Raw genomic sequence first — 27,941 nt, 5'->3', positions numbered from 1 at the left:
GAAAGCCGCCTCTCTACCGGGAGAGGAAGGCTCTTTTTCGGTCAGATGGCGTGCTGCAGTCCGCCCCCGTCATTCTCCAGCCCACACAGACAGCAAAAGGCAGCCAGCAACCAATACGTTGCGCCGGAGGAGGATTTCTGCCAGCGATTCCGGCGAAAGGGATTTACTACGACAATCCGAGCCGCGGACAAGGACGGAGAGAGGTAAGAGAACCGAACCGGGTCAGGATCAGCGGGATGGGAGGCGGAGAAGAAGGTCCTAAACATCTGGATGTGGAGCAGCTGTTTCCGGTCTTGGTTTTAGTCAGAGCAGGGGAAGCCACAGGGGTTTCTGTTAAAGTTATTTTCTAATCGATGTCATGTTTTATTTGTCAGACTCACCTGGAAGGACTGCTCTGTGTTTATTCACAACTTCATTGAATAAAAAAACAACAAAAAAAGGTAAGAAAAACTTCCTGCATTGGTGTTTTCCACATCATTTTTGTTTCTTTACATTGTTTAATTTTTGTTAAATACATGCATGAACAAACTGAATAAATGACTGTTATTTAACTTTCATCATTATGGATTTTTATTTGTAATAAGCAGTTATAAGAACTACTTTCTTGTGGAGGATTTCTCAGTTCACCTTCATGTTTCCCGCGCCTATAGGCTCTCCAGCGGTGTGCCATGTCTTTGCCACGCACACTTGGGGAGTTGCAACTCTACCGGGTGCTGCAGAGGGCCAACCTGCTGGCCTACTATGAGACCTTCATCCAGCAGGGCGGTGACGACGTGCAGCAGCTCTGCGAGGCTGCGGAGGAAGAGTTTCTGGAAATCATGGCATTAGTTGGCATGGCCACCAAGCCACTGCATGTGCGTAGGCTGCAGAAGGCTCTTCGAGACTGGGCGGCCAACCCAGCCCTTTTCAGCCAGCCAGTTGCCAATGTTCCTCTGGCGGGCATCCCACTGTTTAAGGTGGACGGGATGGGGATAAGCGGTGAGCCCAGGAAGTCTTTGAGTAACGGGCAGCCAGAGTCCCCCTGTGACAGAGAAGACCGGGCGTGTCTTACCCCGATGCACAGTGGCAGTCCGAGGAGCCCCTGCTCCCAGGCTTCCCCACAACCTCCTGAGACACACTACAGAGAAAAGCTGTCCCCCTTGGACCCGCACTGGCTCAGCACCGAGCCGGACGCTAACGGTGCTCTGGCGTCAACCTCCGAAGTAGAAGAGGAGCCGCTCAGCCCGCCCATGCTGTCAACATGCCCTCCTGGCCCCTCCGTATCTCCAGGGCCATCTTTTACACCAACAGGTCTGTCGGCGTGGCCCGGAGGACAGCTGGACGCGGAGACGGTGAGGGCGGTGGCAGAGAGTGTTGACCGGCTCTTCAGGACCCTGCCCCGGTCGGATTCTGCGGAGGTGAAGACTCTGCTGAGGATGAACAAGAAAATGTCAAAGACCGTGGGCCACATTTTCAGCATGGGGCCCCTGAACGCAAACAAAGAAGAGGAGATCCGAAAATACAGTCTTATTTATGGACGCTTTGACTCCAAGAGGAGAGAAGGCAAGCAGCTCACACATCATGAGGTAAAAGCTTGAAGTCGAGACGACCAGAATGCAATTTCTACCCTAAATTGACCATCAAATCATGATAAATAGTTTTTATCTTCATGGTGTCCGTTCCTGTTTCAGTCAGTGTTTTCCCCTTTGCAGCTGATCATCAATGAAGCTGCAGCCCAGTTCTGCATGCGGGACAATGCACTTCTGCTGAGGCGGGTGGAGCTCTTTTCTCTGGCCCGGCAGGTGGCCAGAAAGTGCGCATACACCTCCACCCTAAAACATGCGAGGTGAGGATGCAGAGGCTCCGGTGGAAAACACAGCATCCAAAAAACAATGCAGCACACAAACACAGAAAAACAAAATTTAGAAATTAGCTTTCATACTTTATAGAGGATGTGAGTCACATGCCCCCCCAGGAGGTTCAGAAGCCTGGTTCAGATCTAGAATTAAACTCCAGCCTCTGTGGTTTCACTCAAACTTGCAAACTCTAAAAGCAACAAACAAAAAAAAAGGTTCTCTGCAAAAATGTGCTGCTAAACTACATATCTTCACTTGTCATTATAGGATCATATTCCCACATACTTTTCAATATTAGAAGCTTTTCTGTTGGTTTTCACTTAAAGAAGAAATAACTTGCCCTATCAAATCAGTGTTGTAGCAGGACGATACAGAAAAAGTTGTTCTAAACTCACCAAATGAGAAGATTTCTTTTTGACAGTTTCAGCCTTAGGATATTTCTTATACTTAAATGAGTTACTCCTTCTAATTATGAGTAGGTTTATTTTTTGTAGAAATATTAGTTCAAATTCGGATGTGGAGAGAATGAATCTATCTGGCGATTATCCCTGTAAACTTTGGGCAAGTCACCAATCCATCATTAATTTAGGTGTTTCTGATTGATACGTCCATCAGTGAACAGACTAAAAGTCAAGTATCTTTTCAACTTTTGCTCCAGTTGATTGTCTGGAATTTACAACTTGAAGAAGATTTCTTCTTTTTGTCAAAAAGAGGTTATTTTTGACAAAGAGATTTCCTGTTTTTTTGTCAAAAACAGCCTCTTTGTCTGGACGGGTAAAGAGTTTCCTGTTCTTCTTCTTGCAGATCAAATGACGAGAACAGCAGCCTCTGTCAGAAGAGACTAAGACACCAGGTGAGAAAAGATCTTCATCTCACCTGATAAAAGCTCTGCTCCAAACATTTAAAGACACAATGACCTGCTTCATCTGATGATGATTTCCAAGGTGATCGTGTCCGAGAGCGCATCCCCGCTCCTCGGAGCAGAGGGATCCGAGAGCTCCACCCACAGAGCGGATGATGACAGCTTGTCTGCAGAAAATCTAGACTGTGCACCTCATGGTAACGGCATGTTCACAAACAGGAGAAAATAACGTCGAAACTCCACTTTGAACTCAAATCTGTTCGTCCTGCTAGACGCCAGAACACAGAGCAACCACTCTCCATCACCACGACCCCTCACTGACACCTCCAACCCTGCCAGCTGGAGCCGCCATCTCATACAGCAGACCTTAATGGACGAAGGGCTGCGATTGGCCAGGATGGTGTCACATGATCGAGCAGGAAAGCTGGGTCTTGGGTTAGAAGGTCCTCACACAACAGGTGACTTTTCAAAATTTGGTTTTACCTATAAAGGACTCAGAATAAATGTGTATAAACCCAGAGAACTACGAGCAATTTTCTTCTGGATTTTTAAAGTTAATATGACCTTTGTTTTTTTTTTGCTTAATTATTTTGAATAGCAGCAATAAGCAAAAAAACAAACTGGGGCTAAATACGACCCAGGGTTAAATATTTCCATGTTGTTTAAGAAATGAAGTTATGGCCGACAAATGTGAACAAAAACATGAATCATATGATCTAATACACATGAAATAAACGGTATTTCTAAAATGTCAAGGCGGGTTGAATACTAAAGGTGGTTCAGGTGAAGCAGGTTTACTCTGACAGACAGGCCGACCTTTCTAAACAATGTTTATTTAGTAGTTGTGCAGTTTCAGGCTCAGTGAGTCACAATCTCTCTGAGGTGACACCTCCCACCACGGGCAGCTGAACTCCACCAGACTGTAAATTAGAGGATATTTTCTATGGAGGGGGGGCAAGAGGAGGTGGAGAAAAAAAGAGTGTGACAAGCAGGATAGAAAGAGTAAGGGGGGGGGGGGGGGTGTTACACTGTAATAGCAGCTCTTGGGGCGGCTGTTACTTCAGTGCAGCATCACAGAAAAGTGAACGTTTGGAGGAAGTTGTTCTGGGCTGAAGAGATGCAGTGAAGAAGGCACAGACGTTAAAGGAAGGGGGGGTAGGAAGTACTCTGTGGGCGACAGAATTACCCCCCCCTCCCCATCCTTCACCATGTGATTGACGTCAGAGTGTGTTAGGCGCGTGGGCTGAAGGGCGGGAGGGATGGGGCGTGGGGGCGACGGAGTGGGCGGTAATTGGAGGGGCGTTGCATTGACTCACCAAGCGACAGCGTACAAAAATAAAACCCGTGGGCAGAAAAATGGCACATTCTTCCTTATACGTCTTCTTCTACCTAAAGAACTGTGGAAATAAAATAAAACTGACATATGCTTCATCTTTGGCATCCATCTGCCTGCCTCCCTGTCAGGTTTCGGTCACCTCATCACCCCTTCAAGTTTCTATCGTTTATCTGAACTTTTTCCTTCCAACGTCACTTTTTCCAGCCAAAAAAATGTCTTTTATCTTCCTATATTTTATATTTTTATCTTTAGAAGCTTTGACTTTTGTTTTAAATGTTTTTGTTGATGTCAGCAAGAGAACATGTGTTTTAAACAGGAACTTTCAGAATAAAATAAAGGGAAGTAATAACTTTTGGTGCAGTTTGATCCAAAACAGTGAAATACTTGTAAAAAATGTGTTTTTATTTCTTGATGCTCATGCAGTGAAATGACAGACATTGTTTGTAAATGCACACTCAAACATCCGCGTTTGCTTAATTAATGGTTTTCCTGCTTGATCATCCAAAGATTCATTTAACTCTGCAATAAGGGAAGCAGTTAGTTATGCTGTTTGTGTAAACAGTGATTTCACTTCGTGTAGGAGTTCTTCCTGTTCTTTCACCCAAACCATCTTTCAGAGCTCCTAAAATACGGGTTACGTCCTGATTACCTCTGAACTGGCACTTATCCTCTTCCTCCCGGGGGTTCATTCGGTCCCCTTCGTCACAGCAGATTTCCACATTGATCAGGTCTTTGACATTAATTGTCCTTTCTATTCTTGAAATCTTTAGACCATGACAGTAAACCGGAGCGGCAGAGTTTGTTAACGGCGTGTAGGAGCAGTAGCCCCTGTGTCACCAAAGACTCACCCACCAGCTGCCACCCCCGGGGGAAATGAAGCGCTCTGCACTCATCGGGGAACTTGTGTTTGGGCGTCCACTCTAATCCCGCCGTCCCACGGAGAGGTGCAACTCGTCCTTCGCCGACGTGCGGCGGACAGGGGCTTTCAATTCAAGTCAAAACAGTAAATGTGAGAATTTACCAGCATCACATGTTGTTGACAAATGATGCAAATTTGATGTTTTAATATGTAGAAGGATAGTAAACACTTATCAGGTTTGAGTTCACTAATTTAGCCATTCAAAGAGGGAATCGTAGACGTTTGGCGGTTCCAGCTGCTCGACACGACACCGAAAGGTTTTTCAGTCACTTTCAGCATGTAACTTGTAATGTCTTTACTCTCAGGAAACACATTGATGTTCTGTTCTTGTTAGAGGTCAGTGTAGTGAGCTCAGGTTAATCTATGTAGTCATTTAGAAAAAGAAGTATTTGGACCAGACATATAAAAAACAGCACAAAGATCAGAGGTTTTTGGTTCTGCACTTGCCTTTTCAAACACACTTAGGTTAATAAAATTGCCAGGCCATCCTTCCTTTTCACGGTCGTTTTACTCCCATCTTCAGTTAAACCAGGGATGTCCAAACCTTTTGCAAAGAGGGCCAACAATTCACCCTGAACGATTTTAATAACTTTAAATGCAAATTAACTATTTATGAATATTTTATTGCATTGGCATACTTTCCATTTCTTCATATTGAAAAGAAAACACATCTAGATAGGTTTTTACCTAAATTACTGCCAATTTGTCCACTTTTGGCACAGTTTATTCCCAATTAGCTTGTTGTAGATAGCATAGTTAGTCCCTTTTCATATTGAACCCCTTGACAACAGTCACAGTCTCTTGGTATATTAGCCACACACGGTTGTTTCATATTTCACAAAATTTTTTTGCTAATTTCCCGTCTGACTGGAAGTCGTGTCCCTCACCGTCAACTTTTAAAAGAATGTAGAATTGACATTTTAGAAATAATTAGAAGGTGTCACAGAAGGGTCCCACCACAGTACCCCAACCAGTTTACAACGGGTTACAACTAATTTAGCCGACCACAATCAAGAAAGTTTTTTGAAAATATTATTGAGTTTATGACAGGAGCATGTGTTTGGCTTAAGGGTTGGACTTTGGACATGCCTGACTTAATCAAAGTGGGTTTTTTTCTTAGAAAACTATCTACTGCTTCTTGTTTAACCCTTGTGCTATCCTAGGCACTTTAACATTGGGCGTTGGGTCATCTAGATCAGTGTTTTTCAACCTTTTCTGAGCCACGGCACACTTTAACCTTAAAAAAATCCCGCGGCACACCAGCATCCAAAAAAAAAAAAAAAGGAGAAACTCAGTCTATATTGATCTACAACCCCTCCCTCCACAGTCTCACATGCATTTTTGAGATAATTGTTGCAGAAAAAGCTGGAAACTGCAGCTGTTTTTTTCTAAAAGATGCAATAAAAGTTAAGTTAGAAGATTTAAAAACAGTTTGAAGTGTGTTCGTTGGTTTCAAGACGTTTAACAACAGATATCCTTGTGCTCACAACCCAATGCATCATGGGAGATGTAGTGCATAAAACGGCCGGCGGAGATCGCTTTTCGGAGCTTCATTGTTTTGTTCACTTGTTCCACGGTCTGATACCGGACTCTGTGGAAAGCTACACCGCTAAAGACGAGCTTTAGCTGGTATTTTTGTTAGAACTGAGCGACTTTACGAGCTAGATCGGGACAAGGAAGTGAAGACTTTAACCACTTCTGATTGGTCAGACTGATGACATGTGATTAAGCTCCCCAAGAATGATTGGTGGAGACAGTTAAAGCAACGGGACTATTCCAAAAAACAGCCGGAGCTGCAGCTGAATCGTGGTAACGTCATTCTTATCAAAATGTCTTTAATAAAATTAAAAAAGAAACGCAAAGAAAAAGTATTTTACGATCTTTTATATTCCTAACTCCTCAGTGTTTTATCAGGGCCTGTTTGGATGAACAGAGAGCTGAAATCCTGGAGATGGGAAATGTTGTTAAATCAGTTAATGAGGGCAATCTCCCACGGCACACTAGTGTGCCGCGGCACACTGGTTGAAAAACACTGATCTAGACCCACTAGATAGTGCGCTGAACCTTTTTTCTTCAATGATTTGTGATCTTCACTGGTGTCCAAGGATTAAATGAAATCTTTCCACCTTTATCCACCTTTGTCATGGTAGGGAGAACACGTCAATGTAAGGGTGGGGTCATCTAAGATAGCACTAGGGTTAATAGACTATAGACCTCAGATACTGAATTATGTAAAAAATAAATGGAGACACTCTCCTGCTTTGGTGACATCAGATCTTAGTTTTCAGTTCCTCACAGTTTTGCATTAAAAGTGCTACAATTCAATTTTAGAGAAAGCTGTCTTTAAAAACAACAAGATTGAAAATGAAAACATTAAATAAAAGCCTTTTTCCTGTTTTTAAGCCCCCCACACCTTTCTTTTTAAAATGTGATTAATATTAAAACATTTCACTGGATTTTCTTCAGAAAAATCACAATAGCATCTCACAGTTATAGATTTTTGTAATCTTAGATACACATGAGCATCTTCAGATGAAATAAAGGTAGAACATCAAGAGATAGAATAGTGAGTTTTTATTTAGTAGTTCTAGAAAAGTAAAGGAAACACACAACAGAAAGATACTGATGACGGACGGAACTTTACCTTAACTTTTACTATAAATGCAAAGGTGAATTTAGCCTGCTCATAATGATGGAAATGTTCCTGTTTTAGTAAATCCATCATCAAGTGTGTCATTGAGGCAGCTTGCTGTGCATCAGTTATGCCTTTCTGTCTTCATTGTATCTGTAACTTCCTGAGTTTGTGTTGAAAAGCAAATAATTTATTTTGTTACCCTTAAATAAATGTTATTTTACTGATCTAAAACTGGGCCTCCTTCTTTTCCGTGGAGATTCTCTTTTCTTTTTGGGCAGCTCTGATTTGCTGAAGAAGCTGCGTCACACAGCAACACCTCTGCTGCCGTGACTCACCGCCACCGCTGCTGATGTCGTCAGAGCTCCTCCTCACCGACACACAAACCTCAGACGATCCAGGGGAACTCTGCTTCCTCCACACACGGCTGCACGTGTCACAGCTCCTGAGACGGCGAGATCCAAGCATCTCAGCCGTTATCTGATGTGTTGGAAAGAAGGTTTTGCAAACAACACATTTTAACCTTGAGCATTTTTTTACTTTCAAGAACCACTTTTTGTCTTCAAAGTTATGAGCAGTTTACTGCCATGCTGGTTATATATAAATGATATTTGTGTAAAATATGCTTTTACATCAATATATAAGAGTTCCATTAAACAGCCTCAATGAAAATAGAAGCAGGTCATGGAAGCTGCCCCAGTGAATCATCTGCAGCCTAATTAATAAGGAAGTTAAAAGTACTTTAAGCAGAAGCTGACGACTATCAGCACAAACACTCCTAAAATTAAAGAAAGCTGGGAAATTTTGTTCAATGCGCTTATGTTTTTGAATTTTTTTTTCCAAAATGTTTTACCGTTATGGTTAAAGTATTTAAAAGCAAACCATTTCTGGGTTCGATTGTTTTTTAAAGGGAAACCATATGACAGGTTTGATAGCTGTTTTAAAAAAAGGTTCCACTTCCTTGTAAAACAGAGGTATTAAAGTAACAATTTTAGAAAACTAAAATAAAACTAAGTATTAGTTCCCTCATAAATTACATTATGAGGGAAAAACACAAATCAGCAGAGGAGATACTAAATTTCACACTTCAAAGTGTTATTTATTTGGAACAAACATTTTTTTCTTTACAGAAGAAATTTGGAATAAACACCAAGACTTGTTTTTTTCCAACATGCTTAAGAAAAATCCAATGTAGATATAAAAAAAAAACAGGAAGTACTACAGTGCAGATGTTTTGATGTGCAGCAAAGAAGGCTATTTCTATTTTTTATATTCTTAACAAACTGAATTAGTTGATAAAGGTTGAGTTTGGGCCCCCCAACATCGCACTCATTGATCAGAGGAGCTTTTTACCTTTTTTTTCCCAGTAACTCGTTTTCAAACCTGACAATTCATTACACATCTTTTATTTGTGTGTTTAGAAAAAAAGAAAAAGACAATCAATGATTAATGCATGAAAGTCGACTGGATGAAGTGCTGAGCTGAAGCAAAATAGAAATAAAAAAAACTCAACATTCAAAGTAGTTAAAGTCCCCCTATGAGAATAAAAAAAAAGTTTTCATGGGTGTTTTATTTATGATAATAAAGTTCTAAGCCAAAATCCCCAAAACTAAATGGTTTAAAAAGCCATATTTAATGTTTATCTGAACCCTCTGTTAAAAGAATAATCTCCTCTACATGGGTGTGGCTGTTGGTGGGTAGCCCCGCCCCTTAATCCCACCCCTTTTTTATGATGATAGCTGTCTCTTGCAATTTGAAAGAATTTGGTGAAAATTAGGTTAAATTAAAAAGCCAATGAACCTTCAGAAAAGACAGTATAAAAATATATAGCTTAAGGACAATTGAATGAAAAGGCTGCATGTGCAATGCTTTTTATAGAGTGCTTGTAGTTTTACAAAGAGATGTCATGCCCAACCTCACTCAAAGGAGTTCTTTGAAAGACGGGGTCCAACAGTAGAGTTCTAAGAGGAATTGTAGCTAAGACACAATCCCAGCACGAGGAGAAGAGCTTTACGCCACGTGTGTGTGGAGATGCCGTAAGAAATCTCCTCTGGTGCTGGTTTCCCCAGGAAAAACCGCCTGGCAGAATTCACACACGTGGGATTGCAGAGCAACTTCAGAAAGCATAGCCCCTCCAGACGGGCTGAGGCACTCATTGATCAGATAAGGGTCGGAGGCTGCAGGCATCTAAGAGACATGAAGAAGAAGCTTGTAAAGGACTCATCCGAACACAGGACTGATAAATATTATTTCTAACCATTACCGGGTGCACAGCCCTGACCTCATTGGGGAAACTTATCCTCAAAAGTTTTGAACCGCCGGAGGAGGCTTCGAACCACATGGATGGGTCTAAACATGACTGATTTATTTTATCCGCCTTCAAATTCTGTTTTCGCTGATTAGCTGTGTCCACGCTGAGCTTTGCCATATCTTCAGCGAGAAGTCCGGGAACAGCCCCCTGGCTTCCAACGGGGCGGCTAACGCCACACGGTGGTGCACGCTTCTGTTCTTCAGTCACGAGGGGTCGAGGATGTTCATAGTGATAAACAGGGGAGTCGTGAGAAGGGACTAAATTCATCTCACCCACTTCTCCAACGAGAGCAGGAGCACCTAAGAACAAATCATTGAAGTTTTAGGTCAAATATTGGACGTTTAGTGGCATGCATGCTCAGGCAGAAGTGCAAACCCTGGTGTTTCTGCAGAGCTGTGGTAAGCTGATGCAGCATGGCTGCCTGTTTGAGGCACAGTGACCTCAGGCGGAGAAACTGCTGGTACAATTCCTTATATGCTTCCTCCATTTCACCAACTCAGGGACCTGGAACGCCACAGAGGATGTTCACGGTTAATTATAATGAATGTTGTTCCAATCCGGAACAGAACAGATTGATATTAAAGCTGTAAATAAAGTTTTTCTGTAATTTTTCCTTAAAACCGGTATGCATTCATTCAACTCGTTAAAGGGCAAACATATTTCTTTTATATTGCAACGCTCTGTACTTGCTGTTGGAGACAGGCAAGTCATTTTTCTACACAGTAAGCAGCACTTCTGCTGTTATGAACCAACAGGACAAAATATGCGTTTTTATGGGAAATTAACAAGTAAACATTTTAAAACCTCAGACTGCTTAGCAGTTTCCAAGAAGTCCCTGAAAATGTGTGGAGGGCTTTTGAGTCGACACATCCCTTAGAAGATTTATTCGCCGTTGAAGAACTTCCAAAGCTCATGCTTTTATAAACTGCATCCTCCGTTTCTAATCATTTAATCAAAGCCTTTGTTTAGTCCCACCATCAGTTTCCACACACTGCTTAACACCTTTGACTCTGTCCTGTTTTCATGTAATTGTACTTTTAGAAAGAATCTTCTATTGTGTGAAATGATCATATTTAAAGACTATAGCTTTTATTTTTACACTTTTATTATTATTTAGTTATTGCTGCCAAGGAAAAAAAGAAAGACTTTGTTGGTTTTAGTGGCCTACAAGATCCATGTCTGGAAAACTGTAGACATAAAATCTAAATTTGAACAGAAAACTACAATGTTTTGTAAAAAATTAGCCCCCTTTCAACCAAGACACAACCTAATGAGTTGGTGACAAAATCAAGTTTGTAAATGAATAAAAATCAGGACTGGAATGGTTCTCCTTCTAACCAACAAGAGGGTTGTCCCGCAAGCACGTCCCCTTTCATTTACAACAACAGTTTAGCTCTTCGAAGGAAGTAAAACATGAAAAGGCTGTTGTCCAAAGGTTTTTTGTGACTATTTTTAACGCATATTGTGAACCGCGCACTTTCTAAAAACCTCTTATTTTTTTATTTAGGGAGGACAAAACGTGGTTCATTGACATTTTTAACGTTTTCAGCTCTAGAATTGCTTGTGTGCAACAGCTGGCAGGCCTCAGAATGATCAGGTTGGTGTCATCCTAACTATTTCAAAACATCAGTGTTTTAAGAGTTATTTTTTAGTGTTTGCTGCAAAACAACCTTTGTTTAACAGTCAAGATGCACACAAAACAACAGGGTAAAGAGCTGCAGACCACCAGCATGTCTTTCCCTTTTAATAACCTCATTTACATTAAAAAAATAGCAGAACAAGTATCTGTTTCTGGGTTAGTTTATAAAATCACTGAACGTTGATCAAACCTAAACAATACTTACTTTAACCCTGATGCGTTTACAATAGGATCCCACTGGTTAAAGTTGAAGTCCAATCAAGCTTCAATCTCTTTTAGGATCCCTGTAATTGTGTAGAAATAACAGATTTTTTTTTTAGGATTTAAGTCCAAAGTTAAAAGCTAAACATTTCGCCCAAATGTCTTTACTTGTTGACTGGAGAATAAAAATGAAGAAATCCTACGGAAGTGGCTCCACAAAAGAGGAACATGAAACAACTTCATGTCACAGTGGGACTTCACAGTATCACCGCCTAATGCAGCACAGCAGTTTAGAGCAGAGATCTGCACAAAATATTTATTTAAAAAAACCATGGAAATGGAAGAGCACATTCCTGAAATTCAGTTGAAAGCTCTTTCAAACTTGTCACTCATTTATGAGGGGAAAAAAAGTCAGGGGGTGTGTAAAGATGTCAGGAGATTTAGATTGACGTTTTTGTATCATTCAAACACATTTTCTCTATCTATTTCTGTAGCTTCAAAGGCAGGAGCAGCAGGAACACAAACACGTTTTAGCCTGCCCTGTACAGTTAAGCAAAAAATCTGTAAACTCGGCTTCTTCCTCCAAGATTACGAAACTTTTCAGTTCGTTAATTTATTTAGTTTTTTGACCAATATTAAAATTTTCATAGCGAATCAATATTGGAAACGAATTACTTACATTTTTTGTGATTTTTAAATCCTACTAAAGATTTTCACGACCTGCTTCATGTCTTCATTGACTTTCATGACGTCACGATGTTAAAAAAACAGTAGTAACTCACCTGTCTGCGAAAAAAAAAAAAAAAAACTCACCTGTCTGCGGTGTATATGTCACTTCCTGTTACCAAGCGTTCTTTCAAAATAAAATGCTAAACTTTCTCACGTTTTGGTTTTTAGACTCGAACGAGTCATGGAAATTATGAGGAACATGAACATATACTAGGATATACATGTGTAGTCTTTAAATATTTTTGATTAAAAAAGAAAAGTGCCAATTTAGTAAATGAAACTTAATTTAGAGGGTGCAAAAAATAAAATTGCACTTTTCAGCAAAAAAAAAACAACTGCTTTGTCTATAGATAAATGGGCCCTTTACAGAGGAAAAAATATATAATGTGTCATGTTTATTGCTGCTGTGTAAAGCATGTTGGTGTTCAGTCATGTGATGATATTGGCTGATACAGACTTTCAAATAAACCATTATTTAGACAGGAGTTATTGCAGATTAGTACTCTGTGTAGCCCAAGTAGATTTTGATATTTGCTTTTAACTGCTTATGAGAATCATACAGAAAGTGGAAGAAATACTGTACATCTATCTACACAAGCTTGCAATAGCAAACACCATTACAGAGGAGCTGAGTGATCCTACTCTGTACTGTCTTTACGCTCAGGGGTTGACGGTTTTGGACGTGTGGTAAAAACCAGTGAGAGTATGTATTAGCCCAGGCAAGTGCTCCATTAAGGGTTTTAAAAAAACAAGCTCTATGTGAAAAGCCATCAGTTAATGCCGGTTGGGGTCATCAGAAAGTGTCAGGAGGTTGACCTAGAGAAAAAATCTACACGTGTGATACTTTATGACATTTAAAGCTCTGAATGTAGCTAAAGGTCTGCAGTTATATTACAATGTTTTATCTATCTAAAGCGCTTTTACACATTCAGACTGAAATGGGGAAGCGTCTCTACTGCTTAACCTAACCCACTAGAGGCCCAAACATGTAACTGGGACAATCAGGAATTGAATCGACCGTTTATCTGATAGACAACTGCTCTCCCTCCGATCCACAACTGGACAGAATAAACCTTTCAGGCACATCAGACTGGATCTTAACGCACAGAGGCAAAAAGCTTCTCAAGGAACCTTGAAGCTTTGGGGTACTGTATACAGGATTAATGCAAAACTGATCAACAGATCCTGTCAACAGGATAAAAAGTATTTGATTTTTCACAGCTAGACATTCAAACAAAGGTTGTTATTTGCACTTTTATTTTCACCACCTGCTTCCATTGGTGTATGGACTTGGGTGCACCCTGTTAGGGCTGACCTTGAAACACCTCTTTAAAAAAAACTGCACACACACACACAACATGTCTCATCCACCAAGTGGCTCTTGTGTTGCGATCCCTGAGTCGGGGTTTTCTGAAGGGTGAGCTTGTATGTGTGGAGCTGAAGGGGCTCGACTGCTGTGAATAACTTCCAGGCAGGCAGCCAGGGTCTGTCATCTGCCAATGCAACATGATCCAACCTGTCAATCTTGTTTTATAATTGTACTGCTCTCATATTCGGAGGCTGGGCAGACAGAAGTTTCCAACATAGTGACAGAAACCGATGCACACAAAACCTCCAGCTGAGTTTCTTTAGTGTTTGTATTGTGTTGGCATGTGGGGGATATGTATCAGTTGTCTTCACTTACAGTGAAAATTCAACATAAAAAGTATTTGAACTGCACTTCAAGGGATCTATTTCACCAGAGAAACTTCAGGTTGATTAAAAAAAACAATTTAATTTTTTTGCATTGCATGTCACATCAATTATTTAAACTAGCAACTTTTTGCTTAGGGTTACATGAGGTCTGTAATGTAACCCAGTGGTCATCTGAGGCGGGGAACACCCAGGCGAAAATTATGTAAAGTATTAAGAATCAAATATGGACATAAAGCACAAGTATATGTCTTTGTGCTGTGTCTCATTGGCAGAGGATGTGGAGCAGGACAAATATAGCTAAAAACAGGCCCCTTAGAAATAATTCAAAACTGTTACCCCATTGGTAGATTTTCTTAAATTTAGCACAAATAAAAAAGAAAAAAAGCCAGTGAGGTAAGAAAAACGGACTTACCAAGAAATCTTATTTTTAAGAAAAGATTATGGTCACTAAAACATGTTTTCTCAAACTAAGATTAGTTTTCTTTTTCAAAGCTTTCTAGATGAGATTATTGTTCGTGCAAGTTGGAAAATAAGTCAAATTTTTTAAACAAAGGTCTTTTTACTTTCCTTGAAATTCCGTTTTTACAGTGAAAAGCTCCTTAAATCTACTTACTGTGAGGTAAATGTTTGAAAAAAACTCACAACCTTTACTTTTTGACAAATTACCGGAAGACACAAATATTTTTAATTTTGCATAAATGTTTATAAAAAAAATATACCAAGGCTGCAAAAGCGCACGTGCAGACATGTGATGGCAAACAGTTCTGCGTTTTTTTTCTAACATAAACTGTGCTTATTTTGGACAAACTGTTTCACAAAACCTTGAAATACAGTCATATATTTTCTGTTCTTTAGCTCCTGTAAAACTGAAACAAAGATGGTGGGAAACTCTCCACCAGTCTTCTGATTCAAAATCCATGACTGCTTTTGTAAAAAAGAAGTTCTGGGGGTTGTTTTGGCACAACTTGAGGGGTATCATCTGGCTTGTTATCAGTGCATAGTTCACAAGCCAACATTTGTGGCATTACCATGGGACATGAGTAACACCTCTATTTCTGAAGACGTACAAAATTTGAGAGCGACATGCTTTACCAACAACGTGGCATCTTGCTCAGGGATGCAAGACAATTCTTGACTGCATTCTGCACGTACTGCTGTCACATGGCTTTATGTAAGTCAGGGTGCTAAACTGTCCAATATCTGCATTTCATACGTTATGAAACTAAATATACAACAGGGAGGGATACAGGTTATTCAACAGCTGAAACACTATATCAATCCCAGATGGAAACCATTTCACTTCCAATTAGCCTCCTCAGTCCCGGCCTCTCAAAGTATTACTCCAAAGGTTGTTTTTGAGCTTTCGCGTTAACTGATACAGCAATGAAGCAAGGATCACAACATTCGCACTTCACAATGATCATTCAGTCATTTGGTCATTAATATCAATTTAATCCTGATGGAAATAAAAGCTTGAGACTGGATAGAATCATCAGGGGACGTATGAGCAGTGATGTCTGACTTTATCTCTGGACACTGAGTGACAGACCAGATCCAGTTACTGAGGGTTCTGTGAGCTCTCAACAATGGCCTGCTATTTATACACCCAGAGCGCTTTCTGGGTCGTGCAACACAGCCATGTACACAAAATACTGTTACATAGATATTCATGCATGTGCACAACCTGACTTAAACCTTGATTTTTTCTTCTTTGAAATTGATTTGTGGGGAGTTGCTCTGACAAATACAGCCTGCAGTACCTCTAGATGTGGGTGTAAAAAAGTGAAAATTGAAATGAGAGGGAGAGAAAGTTTGTTATCTTCAACTCAGCCCACCATCAGCAGGACCAGCATCGTCAAAATGAAACCTGGAAAAGTTTTATATCCAGTTGCTTTCCTTTCCTTATGTGCAGATACAAGCATGCTTGTAAAAAAGAAAAATATCATAAGTGCATTTACTTTAAAATTATATAATAATATTTATTTAAAAAAAGAAACAAATGTTTGTTCTTTGCTTGAAAATGCTTCATTTAGAGCAGATACTGTGGATCGTAGCCTCATTATATTTATCCCATGCAGTGGTACAGTTTTTCAGTGGAACTATTAAGTCCCTACATTAACTGTATAAGCAGCTGTTTAATTACCTAATACTTGCATTAATTACCTTTCTGATTGACTGCATTGTGATTTTGGTGTGTTTCTGGATTTAATCACATTTTTTGTTTGGTAAACTGCAAGAACAGAATCTTAATAAAGTAAAAAACGACCCTTGTTTAAAGAAATAGTGTCTTATTTTCTATCTTGGCAGAAAAATAACATTTTTCATTTTTTTTCTCACCCCACAGGCAGAATTATATACTAGCTTTTAAAAAACGTTGTGAATTTTAGGGATATTTTCTGCTAAAATCAGGTTTTTCCATCCTCTAAATTTTTTTATGAAACACTAATTATGAATTAAAAAAAGGCAGAATTTCCAAACCTGTTACACAAAATAATGATAACTCTGTTAAACTAACGTCTTTTTATGAGCAAGTAATCATGCACAACTGTTGATGATCAACTGTAAAGTTTGATTCTACTATTAATACGCATCTTTCCTTTTTGACCATGCAGTGAAGATAATTTTGCAAATTGACACTTTTTTAGATTTCTATAAAATAATATTTATTAATTAAAATAAGGATTGCTCTTTTTAAATAGTTGTTTTGCATCAGTGTTTACAGGAAAATTGACATTTCCATTTTGCATAAATAAACTATTAATTAATTGCACTGATTAGCATGAATCGAGTTTTATCTTTTACCTCAATGCATAGTTTAGCTTTTATCTCAAGATCTCTCCTGCTATCAAGCATTTTATGAAATCCAGCATAAATAAGGCATAAATTTGACTTTAGTGATACACCAGTGGGCAAAAAACTTTCCTTTTTAAGGGAAAACCTGGTAATAAATGCAGCCAACATTTATAAAATCCTTTATGCAGGATAACTAAAACAGAATAAGCAGCATGTTGACATCTTTGTTGGGTTTGTAGGTCAAAGATTACAAGGCAAAATAGAATTAATGTTTAAAATAATCATCCTTTCCCCAAGTATATGACAACTTTAATCAATATTAATCAATGCTTGTTTTTGCTAAAAAAAAACAGGCCATGCAACTCAATAGGGAAGGCTGACATTTGGACTGTATTTCAATACTCAACTATGAAGAATTTATCCAACAGCTCATATTTATTATGCAACATATCTGGAAGACCTTTCTGTTGTATCAGAGGGAGTGTAAGCCTCTGAGTCTGCAGTTTGGAGTCTGGCACGCTGTCTGATCTTATCCCACATGTGATGGGTGCAAGGCGACGGTTTGTTTCTGGACTTGGTGATTTATGTGAGGTCAGAAGTTAAAGAACTGATGGTATTTTCAAATGCAGGGGTTCTACTTTTGGAAGAAAAAAAAAGGTGGTGTCAAAAAACCACATGTCAGATATGCTGACATGAGGATATATATTTTGAGTTTAAGAAATGTGAGGCGGGAACACATGTCTGACCTGCCATGGAAGCAGAAAGAACAACACATGACCGCTAATAGGAACGCAAACTTTAGTCAACTTTACTAGCAGTTAAAAAACTTGATTAATTTTGGTGTGGAAGAAATCTCAGCAGTACTGCATTTAATGTTCATCCAATTAACCAGGATTGATCATTTTTCCTAATTTTTTATGCTGTCAAGCGTTGCATGCTTGACATTTGTAAAATAATAATTACTCCATGAAAGCCATCTTTCGTTTTGCCTCCTGCTCTTCTCTTCTTGAGTCCGTCTTTCCATTCTGTCTGCCAGCACCAAAACCCAGATGAGCAGCACATGGTGTACAGTAGGATCCGGTGTCAGCTTTTTGAATGCTCTGGGCTCTGAAGTCCGCAGCAGCCAAAGCAGCATAGTGTCATCTTCCTCCGAGGATGCTACACGCATGAAAGCCATGTCAGAAAAGCCTCAGCGAAGGACTGACACATTTGTTTAGCTATGATCTCTGTTTTTTTTCACTATTTTCGTATTTTATTCAGTTATACCACACACTGACTTCATTCCATTGTGGGGTTTTTTCAATTATCTGTGAAAACAGAAATACTTGTTTTAGTAAATTAATGCATCATCAATAAAACTTTATTTTATCAGAAGAGTCAAGAGTCCAAATGTGTAAATCAAAGGAGTCAAGAAATGGAACAATCTAAAATAATCAATTAAAGAAATTAAATCACAACTCACCTTAGAAAAACATGTTTAAAAAGAGCTGCTTTAAAATAAAATAAATGTACCTTGTTACCTAATTTTAGGTATGACTTAGAAAATTAGAAATAAAACAAAAATTGCCAGTATATGGGATATTCTAAGCAAAATACTTTGATGTAAACCACAAACATTCCGATATGATATGTTGCAAAATATATATAAATATGTCTAGTAAAGTACATTTAAAATAATTAACTGTATATTTATATATGTCTGTTTTATATATGTGTAAATGTATCTATTTTTCTTGTTTTTATTCTAAAATTTGTTTATTCAAAATATGTAAAAGGGGCAGAAAAACAAATGTTTTGTTTTAGTCGATTTGTGAAAATGAAAAGAAATAAATGAACAGAAAAAATAGATCTGTCAATATTTAGTGTGTGAGATTTCAACTTAACATTTTTTACTGTGAATGTTTACTATAGGCTTGGGGGTCACTGAGACTTGAAGGTTTCATGGAATAACACAATGAAAAAGACCAAGAGGAGAAGGAAAACTGGTGCTTTTGAAGTACTTAATATGTGCTTCTTATTTTAAATGTGTTGTTTTTTAAGTTAATGTAAAAAAACATGTAATAAAACACTGAATAATTGAGCATAAAAGACTGAAGAGAAGATATAAAAAATAAAAATATTAAAATGGGAAACTGGTGTGAGACAGACCAATCAGAAACTGTATTATAAAGACAAAACCAAATATGTTACTTATTTCTGATGAATATTAATAAAAAATAAGTCTTGTATGTTTTTTAAACATATTTAATAGAAAATATCCAGCCATATCTTTAATATGCACACATGCATAAACAACGGTGTTCTTTCCACCTGTAGTGCTCATCTGAGCAGCCCATCTCAGTCTCACTCTTTAAGAAATGAAAGTTAAAATATAAAAATGAGTACAGTGTATATAAAAACGCACAATTCTGAAGTTATGATGTTCAAGCACACACTGCAAATGTGTGGGTCTGTACGCTACATTACGCCACAGATGAACTGCACTGCAAATCAATGCAATTTACTTCTCAAGTTTCTGTGACATACATTTTTATACGAACACTTTGCGTAATCACAGAGTCAAGGAGACTCTTAAATCATCTTCGGTCTATTTCCAGCTCAAGATGAATCACTTCACTGCAGTTAAAACTTAAACAGTCTCAAGAACATGTGAGGAGGATTGAGATTTCAAAAGATTCACAACATGTCATCACTTGATGGTCTTCTAGTTTAACAGTGAGGACCCAGCCCGGACACCACAGCTCTGCATTTGTTTTTAACAGTTTAAGTTCCAGTGGAGGCACTTTGTGTTTTGAGTCACCCAGTTCACTGTCAAACCAAACATGCACTCAACTGAACACAGCTTCTGCCACCATTAGCTTTCAAAAGCTGTGGCAGTATGGCAGCACACAAAACTTTGTTTTCTTAAGGCAATAAGGATTGCATCTAACATTTTCGAAAAAAACACTTTGGTCCAAGACCTTTCACAAGAACCTGAAGGGGATCAACAATTGATGGATATCAGAATAGAATTTCTTATTAAGTAAATGGTGTCTTCTGTTATTAATCACACACTCCATATGAACTAATTTGCTTCCCAAAAAACTCTTCAAATAGCTGCACAGTGGTGTACACCGCAAAAACATGGCCCCTTATAAATATGTCAAACTTTTTATTCTGATGGAAAAAAACTTTAAATAAGCAAAAAAAATCTGCCGATGGGGGAAGAAAAATAATCTTATTAAGAATTTTTATTTTCAGGAAACATTTTTAGTGACCCAGCTGGGACCTTTATGTGTGGAGTTTATATGTTCTCCCCGTGCATATGTGGACTTTCTTTAGGCACTCCGGCTTCCTCCCACAGGTCAAAACATGCTTCGATGGTTCATTGGTTACTCTAAGCGTCCTTAGGTATCCATGTGTGAGAGTGTGAGGGAGTGATTGTGTGGCCTGCGACAGTCTAGCAACCTGTCCAGGGTGCACCCTGCCTTAGCCCAATAGTAGCTGGGACAGGCACTGCTTACCCCGTGGCCCCAAAAGGGATATAGTGTGTTAAGAACATTGATGGATGGATGGAAACTTTCTTCATAAGATTATTTTTCTTACAAGAGAGAAAATAAGATATTTTTTTCTTGAAACAAAGGTCTTTTTGCTTTCTTAAAATTCAGTTTTTACAGCGTTGTAGTTAGCACTCTCGCCTCACAGCAAGAGGGCCCTGGTTCAAATCCCAGCTGGAATCTTTTTGTGTGGTGTTTGCATATTCTGCCTGGGCATGAGCGGGTTTTCTCTGGACACTTCCTCCCACAGTCCAAAAACATGGTTCATAGGTTAATCTGTATTTCTAAAATTGCCCCTAGATGTGAACATGGTTGTATGAACCTGCAACAGACTGGTGACCTGCTTAGGATGTATCTGCCTTTGCCCAACAGTTGCTGGGTTGGCTCGAGCAATCCCATGACCCCAAAAGGGATTCAGCAGGTTATGAATTTGGATGGATGGATAGAACGTTCAAAACATGTTAAAGAAATGATTCTGAGAGATTATTGTGCCCCTTCATTGTGTAAAGCTAAATCTCCATTGACATTGTTAAACTTTAAAGTACCAGTGCTGTCGTAAATAAAATACTTAGAAAATATGGTAAGTACTATTCCCAATCAAACACTCATATAAAGGAAACAGAAATACCATTTTAAATTATACATTTGCGACTAAAATGTTTTTTGGAAGAAGCTAGAACGTAAATGTCCCCATCAGAAAACTGGTGATAGAACTCACAGCAGGCATTTTCTCTTCACCTCCTTTTTTGTCTTTTTTTTTCAGAATGGCAGAGTATCCATAAAGATCTTCTCCACTATCGGTGGAGGAGGGACCAGATCTTCCAGTTTTAGGTAGAAGATGCGCTGCAAGCCCTGTGTGCACAGAGTCCTCAGTTCAGGGAGTTTGCCTAGTAATCGAGAAAGATAGTTGGGCTGTGTCCAACTTGGTTCTGATCCTTTCTCACTCATATGTTCCCTTAAACAGCTGATGAGATTACTTTGGAAGTCCTCAATGCGTCTTGGCTCCTTGAGGCCGTGGCGATCTGAGTGCAGAAGACGTCCCCGTAAGAAACATTGTCCTGATTAAAAAACATTCTGACCAGGAATTGACAAGTGAACAGCCTCTCACCGGTGATGATCACAAGCGCTGCAAGACAGGCAAACAAGGAGAGGTCCAAATTCATCCGGTGAAGGCTCTGTGAAAACTCCATGATCGAGTCAATCCAGTCTCCAAAGCTGTGGGCACACTGCTGTCGATGGAGGACCACACCGTTGCAGAAGACAAGCTTATCCTTCTCTGGATTTGACCTGTTGAGTTTTAAACTATCATTGCATTGTAAGATGCACAAAAACATTGTGAAGTTACTAAAAGAAAATCCCAAACCTATAAGCCAGACGGAGGATGAAGAGCTCCACGAATGCAGATTCAAGGAGGAGCTCCTGATCCTCCTCGCAGAAGTCTGTGAACCCTGGGATGGCTTGAGACCACTTTCTTATAACATCCAAGGCACCAGTGAGCAGCTCATAGAACTGCTGGATATCACCAGCATCTTCCTTTTCCTTCAAATGATTGGTTTTCTCCTGGTACTGAGGAGAGATTTTGTTATTTGTTTGTTTTAAGGTAGCTGCTCACATTGAGATGTTAGAAAGCAGGTACTGCGGTTTACCCTGGAGTAGTTTAGCTTTCCTGCACTTGGATTTGAGTCTAAATGAGCCTTTACAAGAGAGGCAATGATGTTGACATTGGGGATCGTGGATGAAGCCTCAATCATACTCTTTGGCTTGGAAGGCAGGCGTCCTCTACGACCTTTAAGGTTGTCTGTGCGGACAACTATCAGACAGAAAAGAAGAAGATATATGCGACCAGTCGTTTATCCTTCTTTAAAAAGAACAAGTGCATATTATTTTGAGTTTTCTCTTTTACACCGTAAATCTGGTTCTACGTGTCTGTGATTCCTGGCCTTGGTTGCCCGAGGCTGTCCTTGAAAAGCTTGAATCATCCTTATCATACATTGTCCAAAGCAAGCTCTAAAAGTCTAGGATAACTTTACCTTCTTTGACCATTCCCACAGCGAGACATTTCTGGAACCGGCAGAATTGGCATCGGTTTCTCCTCCTCTTGTCCACTGGACAGTCTTTATTGGCAAGGCACACATATTTAGCATTTTTCTGAACAGTTCGCTGTCAAAAAGGGAACAAAAGCAGAACTAAAATGTCATAATATTGCAAAGAAGAACTCACAGGTGACTTTAACTGGTGTTTTGTACGATATGACATTTCTGCCATAAATTTTACTTTTGCAAATGTGATTTTTTTGGTTGATTTCATGTTAGTTATAAGAAAATGGTTTTGTTGCTGACACTTCTTTATCACTGGTGTCATAGAGGGAGGATCACGCTGGAGTAATTGAGAAAGACTCTTGGATAAAAGCCGCAACGTCTTCCACTTAAAAAATCCAGCTGAACTTTTAAAATAATGTCTGACACAGAACCATCCATGACTGAGAATCTTCACAGATATGCTAAAATGGTGTAACATTAAGAAGGAATTCCAGTGTTTATCCTTATCCATTTTATTGTATATGATGGGGGCAAAACTTTAAGTTTCTTTTATTATAATACTCTATAATACACCATCCAGGAATAATCTGTTGTCGCTGCTTCAACTGCATGAATACATAAGTGTGTCATCTGTGTAGCTTTTAATTTAGAATGTATCTCAAATATAATTTGACGACTGTTAAGAAAATTGAAAAATACAGCCATTTCATAAATGTTTAAATGATAAAATCCCAACTACAACATATTTTTATTTGACATTACTTCTAAAAAGAGATTACATATTGAGTTATGTTTTATTGGGATTTCATTTAACTTAACACATCAACACACTTTTCACGTGTGTCCTGTACTAAAAAAAAAACACATTGTGCTATATTAGGTAAATGTGCCTACATGGTTCCCTGATGGTTGCTGTCATGTTTTGTGGATTAGTTCCTGATTGGGTTTCTTTTTGTTAACTGTATTTTAACAGTGTTCTATTTGATTAGTTGATGTGTTTTAGGGTATATTTTTGTTTATATTTGCTGCTTTGAAAAGCCTGAGAACTTGTGTTAGCTAATTTAGTGGCCACAATCGGTTTTGCACCAGTTGAGTTCAAAAGTTTTGTTTTTATTTTGTGTGACTCCCTCTATCAGTCACCCAAAAAGAGGCTGTACTGTCGTTTGATCCCCTTCCAATTTCAATATTCTCTTTAAATGTTCCTTCCTTGTCCTCAGATAAGGGATATAAAATGCTATTTTAAGAAACTTAATTTGCTTAAAAAATAAAAACAATCCTGTAGAAAAAAAGTCCAATTCCTAAGCTATTTGTTGAATTTTTGTGTTATTTATTATCTTATATTATCTGTTGTTTTTATTAGTATCTGTTGTTTCTTTTTAATCTGTGGTAACAAATCAATTTCCCCATTATGGGATTAATTAAAGATATATACCTATTTCTGTTACTAAGCTGATCAATCAATTAATCATCAATTCATCCAACAGGAAATGTCCAGAGTTTATTTAAGTCTAAATCGTTATTGTTATTTTCAGTGAAATAAATAAAGTTGTGAAAAAAATATGTCTGATAATGTTGCATAGCTGTTTATTTCAGAAAGAATCAGAAAGAACACTTTACATCATAAATGGTAGGAGCTAAATGATTTTTGTTTTTACCTTGAAGAAACCTTTGCATCCTTCACAGGTGCGGACTCCGTAGTGCTGACAGGATGCATTGTCACCACAAACTGCACAGTGGCCTTCATTGGTGCCTGAGTTTGGGGTTTTAGGAGACATCATTACCGCCTCCACCATTCTGGGGCTTTCCCTAGGTCCGTTTTCCAGAGACGTGTGGAGGCAGTGAAGGGGATACACGTGCTGCCGAGAAGACAGGAAGAAAGGGTCATCCGGACCAGGAAAAGAATCCTGGTGGTGGCCCAAAGTGGAGTGCTGTTCTGGTGCGGGGCTGAAGGTCAAAAAGGAGAGTTGCTGTGGCATGGCAGCCTTGTCCACTGAGCATGGAGGAGCTGAGGGGAAAGGGCTAAAAGGGGAATCCCAGACAGGTGCAGACTCTGTCTGAAATCCCTGGGTTGGAGAGGAAACAGTGGCATAGAATTCTGAGCCGCATGATGAGAGTGTTTCATCAAGGCAGCTAAGTGCAAAAGATCCTGGGTAACAGCCATACACCGGGAGATCATCCAGCTTGAAGGGTTGGTTCTGCATGTGTGGACTAGAGCTATCAGCAGCTGCTGGGTGGCTTAAAGAAACTGTAGTCGCAGCAGGGGCAGTGGTAACCTTGCAGGAGTAGGCATCAAACTGCCCAGCATAGCCGTTTCCCACTAAAGTGTTGATGCTTGGCAGGGAGGATGTAGAGAGCTGGCCCCTCTGGCCTTTATCTTCCATCACTAGTTTTGGACTGAGATCAGGATTCACAAGCTCAGAGCTAAAGAAGATGTCATGGGGCAGGGATGCATGCTGGGTTTGTGCACAGGGCATCGCTAAGAAAGACAAGACACAGAATCTATGTTTATTCCTCAACGCTCACAATAAATGTTGCTTTTATTTATGCATGATCACAGCAAAGCTCTCTACTACACAATTTTTCACCATATCCAAAAAAACACAAGTCACTGCAAATTGGTACTGATGTGATATAAGTTAAATAGTATTTACGTTAAATGAATGAGTGTTTTTCTCGATTTCTCTTTAAATTAACAAAAAATAAAATTTGTATCCTGAATGTGCACTGTCACATTTCATCCAGATCCATCAGGCCTTTGAAAAATATATAGGGCGGTAAAGTGGAGGCCTGAAATGTAGTTACAAATTGAGTTACTAGCTGTTAATGCTTTGATAACCTGCTCCACTAGATGGTAACACTCTTTTAACAGCTATTGCACCAAGAACAGCTAAAGATCCAATTTCAGGGTTTGGACACGAAACACAAAATAATGCAAAGATGTCGCAAGTTGGGATTATTGTAACATAAAAATTTGAAATTTATTTATTTGACTCCAATAAAAATGTCTATATGAAAGCATACATTTGAATAATACTGAAAAACAGATGAAAGTTTGGCATTTAATTCAGAATTCTATGTGCAAACTAAAATGACAACATTTTGTTTCATGGCTTTAATCATTTTTAATTGACAAATATGCTGTAATGACTTTTAGTATAACTCTTTATTTTTTTAATTATATAACTTAGAGTTGTAAAACTTTGAAACACTACTGTTGTGTCACATTTGAAAGACAGCAGCACACAACTTTAACTCACCTGTTTTACGCGAATATCCTTCTGTTTAGATATTTCCAAACCAGAGGTGAAGTCAGTTCTTCCAGCTGCTGACAGGATTCTACCATTCAAACACGCTCATGTTCGCACACTGGCTCGGTCCAACGAGCAGGACTCCATATGTCACCTTGTTTTTTCTGGCGAGAGAGATGGGGAAAGCAGCGGATCTATGTCCAAATATGGTGAACAGTGTTGTGGAACGTTCCGGAAGACAAACCAATCAGCTTCGTGCTCGAGACGCTATGCGGACGCTCTTCTGGGGGACGCACGCACGGGATTCCATTGACGTAAGAGCCGGGGGCGTGCCTTTCTCTAAAAATAAACTCCTTTTATTGAATGAAAAATGCTAAAAATAAATTAAGGAACCGGCGCTGCATGAAAATCGAGAACAAAAGGACGTTTGATGGGAGGATCTAATGCCAGAAAAAAATTCTATTTAATTAAAGAAAAAAAAAGTTATCTTTTTTGTGTAATATCCTATAAAACATCTTAAATATACATTTGTACTCTAATAATGTTTATTCATTCATTCATCTTCTTCCGTTTTGTCCCTTTCTGGCTCACGGGGCTGCTGGAGCCTATCCCGGCCACTTGTGGGCGAAGGCAGGGGACACCCTGGACAGGCCGCCAGTCTGTCGCAGGGCCACATATCACACATCCATTCACTCTAACATTCACACCTATGGACAAATTAGAGTTGCCAATTGGCCTATGAAGCATGTTTTTGGACGGTGGAAGGAAGCCAGAGACTCCAGAGAGAACCCACGCATGCATGGGGGAGAACATGCAAACTCCACACAGAAAGGTCCCCCAGGCAGGACTTGAACCGGGGGCCTTCCTGCTGTGAGGCAAAAGCGCTAACCATTGTGCCACATAATGTTAAATGAAATGCAAAAAAAAATTCAGTCATTGACTGTATAATAGAAAAGAGTAAATGATGTTATGGTGTTTTTATGGATTCTAAATTTAGCCTATATATTTTTTGACAAAAAACTAACTTTTTGTCTTTTTTTAATTAAGATAGAATACCTACTCTGATTTAAAAAAAAGAAGAGTTTTTAGTGTTTTTAACATGTTCTTGAAGCATTTTTCTGATGATGGAGGACATATTTGAAGAAACTAAGCTTAAAACTGCACATCTGAGTATTTCTTTATTCAAATCATGGTGAACCAGGAGCAGACAAAAAATTTCATTTGAAAAAGCTTGTAGGTGTGACCTAAAAAATATCCCCATCGTGGGATTATTAAAGTTTCATAAAGTATCATTCATTCATTCATTCATTCATTCATTCATTCATTCATTCATTCATTCATTCATTCATTCATTCATTCATTCATTCATTCATTCATTCATTCATTCATTCATCCATTTGTAGACAAATAGATACATGTTTATTTTCCTCATCCACAGCTGGATAGCTCCAGCAATTTTTGTTGCACCGGTAATGTTAGGTTGGGGCTGTAAGCTAATGTGAGAGCATGTAAACAGATGGATGACGGGAAGTAGGGACAGCTTTACTCCACGCCAACAGGACCACCCACAATTAAGAGAAGAATTTCTAACGAACTCCTGCTGCTTGGCACAAACTGTGTCCTGGAAATACAGTTTTTTTTTTTTAACTTTATTAAAAAAAATAATAAAGATTAAAAGGTGATTGGATTGGTACTTAAATGTTTGCACATAAATGGGGCTATTTGATTCTATTTTTAGTTTTAGGCTTATTCAAACAAAGGTCTGAATGGTTAAAGAACACAATGATACAGACAAAGCCAATATTGACAAAGAGCATTTGTAATTTTAGTAATCCTTGAGCTATCTTAGATGACCCCACCCTTACTTTGACGTGTTCTCCCTACCATGACAAAGGTGGATAAAGGTGGAAAGATTTCATGTAATCAATGGTAGCCAGTGAAGATCACAAATCATTGAAGAAAAAAGGTTCAGCGCACTGTCTAGTGGGTCTAGATGACCCAACTCCCAATGGTAAAGTGCCTAGGATAGCACAAGGGTAATATGCATTATTCAGACCACTTTTTGTAATTACAGCTGTGTTTGTCAAAAAAAGTAATTGACTAGTAGCTGATCTACAACTGCCAATCATTTCATATCTTTCCGATATATAGTCTACAAGAAATCTA

The 27,941-nt window shown here is 39.0% G+C and overlaps 3 protein-coding genes across 8 annotated transcripts; 1 reads left to right on the top strand and 2 right to left on the bottom strand.

Annotated features, from left to right (window-relative positions):
* Nucleotides 1-63: 63 nt before the first annotated feature.
* nab2 (NGFI-A binding protein 2 (EGR1 binding protein 2)) lies at nucleotides 64-6,814 on the top strand. 2 transcript variants are annotated; one of them, XM_004069257.5, is made up of 8 exons: nucleotides 64-203; nucleotides 375-440; nucleotides 651-1,565; nucleotides 1,692-1,825; nucleotides 2,640-2,688; nucleotides 2,780-2,894; nucleotides 2,970-3,155; nucleotides 4,804-6,814. In XM_004069257.5, exons 3-8 carry the CDS (start codon nucleotides 669-671, stop codon nucleotides 4,908-4,910), a joined length of 1,488 nt encoding a protein of 495 aa, XP_004069305.1. In that variant the 5' UTR covers nucleotides 64-203; nucleotides 375-440; nucleotides 651-668; the 3' UTR covers nucleotides 4,911-6,814. The 2 variants fall into 2 exon arrangements, with proteins under 2 accessions (XP_004069305.1, XP_020559166.1); XM_020703507.3 differs by having other exon boundaries at nucleotides 1,671-1,825.
* Nucleotides 6,815-8,662: 1,848 nt separating this feature from the next.
* zgc:113184 (uncharacterized) lies at nucleotides 8,663-12,543 on the bottom strand. 5 transcript variants are annotated; one of them, XM_023955218.2, is made up of 5 exons: nucleotides 12,415-12,543; nucleotides 11,740-11,818; nucleotides 10,271-10,399; nucleotides 9,866-10,194; nucleotides 8,663-9,771 (listed from the first exon to the last, which is right to left on the bottom strand). In XM_023955218.2, the coding sequence occupies exons 3-5, from the start codon at nucleotides 10,380-10,382 to the stop codon at nucleotides 9,595-9,597; spliced, it is 618 nt and encodes a 205-aa protein (XP_023810986.1). In that variant the 5' UTR covers nucleotides 10,383-10,399; nucleotides 11,740-11,818; nucleotides 12,415-12,543; the 3' UTR covers nucleotides 8,663-9,594. The 5 variants fall into 5 exon arrangements, with proteins under 5 accessions (XP_023810986.1, XP_011473799.1, XP_078803818.1 ...); XM_011475497.4 differs by having other exon boundaries at nucleotides 9,436-9,771; nucleotides 9,848-10,194; XM_078947692.1 differs by lacking the exon at nucleotides 12,415-12,543 and adding an exon at nucleotides 11,939-12,004 and having other exon boundaries at nucleotides 9,436-9,771; nucleotides 9,848-10,194.
* Nucleotides 12,544-18,177: 5,634 nt separating this feature from the next.
* Nucleotides 18,178-25,955, bottom strand: LOC101165550 (putative nuclear hormone receptor HR38). Its single transcript, XM_020703504.3, has 9 exons — nucleotides 25,785-25,955; nucleotides 24,183-25,003; nucleotides 22,519-22,648; nucleotides 22,135-22,298; nucleotides 21,852-22,054; nucleotides 21,597-21,775; nucleotides 21,433-21,510; nucleotides 21,207-21,340; nucleotides 18,178-18,259 (listed from the first exon to the last, which is right to left on the bottom strand). Exons 2-9 carry the CDS (start codon nucleotides 24,999-25,001, stop codon nucleotides 18,209-18,211), a joined length of 1,758 nt encoding a protein of 585 aa, XP_020559163.1. The 5' UTR covers nucleotides 25,002-25,003; nucleotides 25,785-25,955; the 3' UTR covers nucleotides 18,178-18,208.
* Nucleotides 25,956-27,941: the final 1,986 nt, after the last annotated feature.

The sequence above is a fragment of the Oryzias latipes genome, chromosome 5, assembly GCF_053564925.1.
Source record: "Oryzias latipes strain Hd-rR chromosome 5, Olatipes_Hd-rR_3.1".
NCBI classification, from domain to species: Eukaryota; Metazoa; Chordata; class Actinopteri; order Beloniformes; family Adrianichthyidae; genus Oryzias; species Oryzias latipes.
This window is presented reverse-complemented; position numbering and strand designations above follow the sequence as displayed.

Coding starts and splice junctions, on each gene's coding strand:
- LOC101165550 (XM_020703504.3), bottom strand. CDS start 25,001: ATGCCCTGTGCACAAACCCAGCATGCATCCCTGCCCCATGACATCTTC. Junction 22,649..24,182: donor GATGCAAAGGTTTCTTCAAG/GTAAAAACAAAA, acceptor CCTTTTTGACAG/CGAACTGTTCAGAAAAATGC. Junction 18,260..21,206: donor GTGAAGAGAAAATGCCTGCT/GTGAGTTCTATC, acceptor CTGTTTTCACAG/ATAATTGAAAAAACCCCACA.
- zgc:113184 (XM_011475497.4), bottom strand. CDS start 10,382: ATGGAGGAAGCATATAAGGAATTGTACCAGCAGTTTCTCCGCCTGAGG. Junction 10,195..10,270: donor AGCTCTGCAGAAACACCAGG/GTTTGCACTTCT, acceptor ATTTGTTCTTAG/GTGCTCCTGCTCTCGTTGGA. Junction 9,772..9,847: donor AGGTCAGGGCTGTGCACCCG/GTAATGGTTAGA, acceptor CATGTCTCTTAG/ATGCCTGCAGCCTCCGACCC.
- nab2 (XM_020703507.3), top strand. CDS start 669: ATGTCTTTGCCACGCACACTTGGGGAGTTGCAACTCTACCGGGTGCTG. Junction 2,689..2,779: donor AGAAGAGACTAAGACACCAG/GTGAGAAAAGAT, acceptor ATGATTTCCAAG/GTGATCGTGTCCGAGAGCGC. Junction 2,895..2,969: donor TCTAGACTGTGCACCTCATG/GTAACGGCATGT, acceptor TCGTCCTGCTAG/ACGCCAGAACACAGAGCAAC.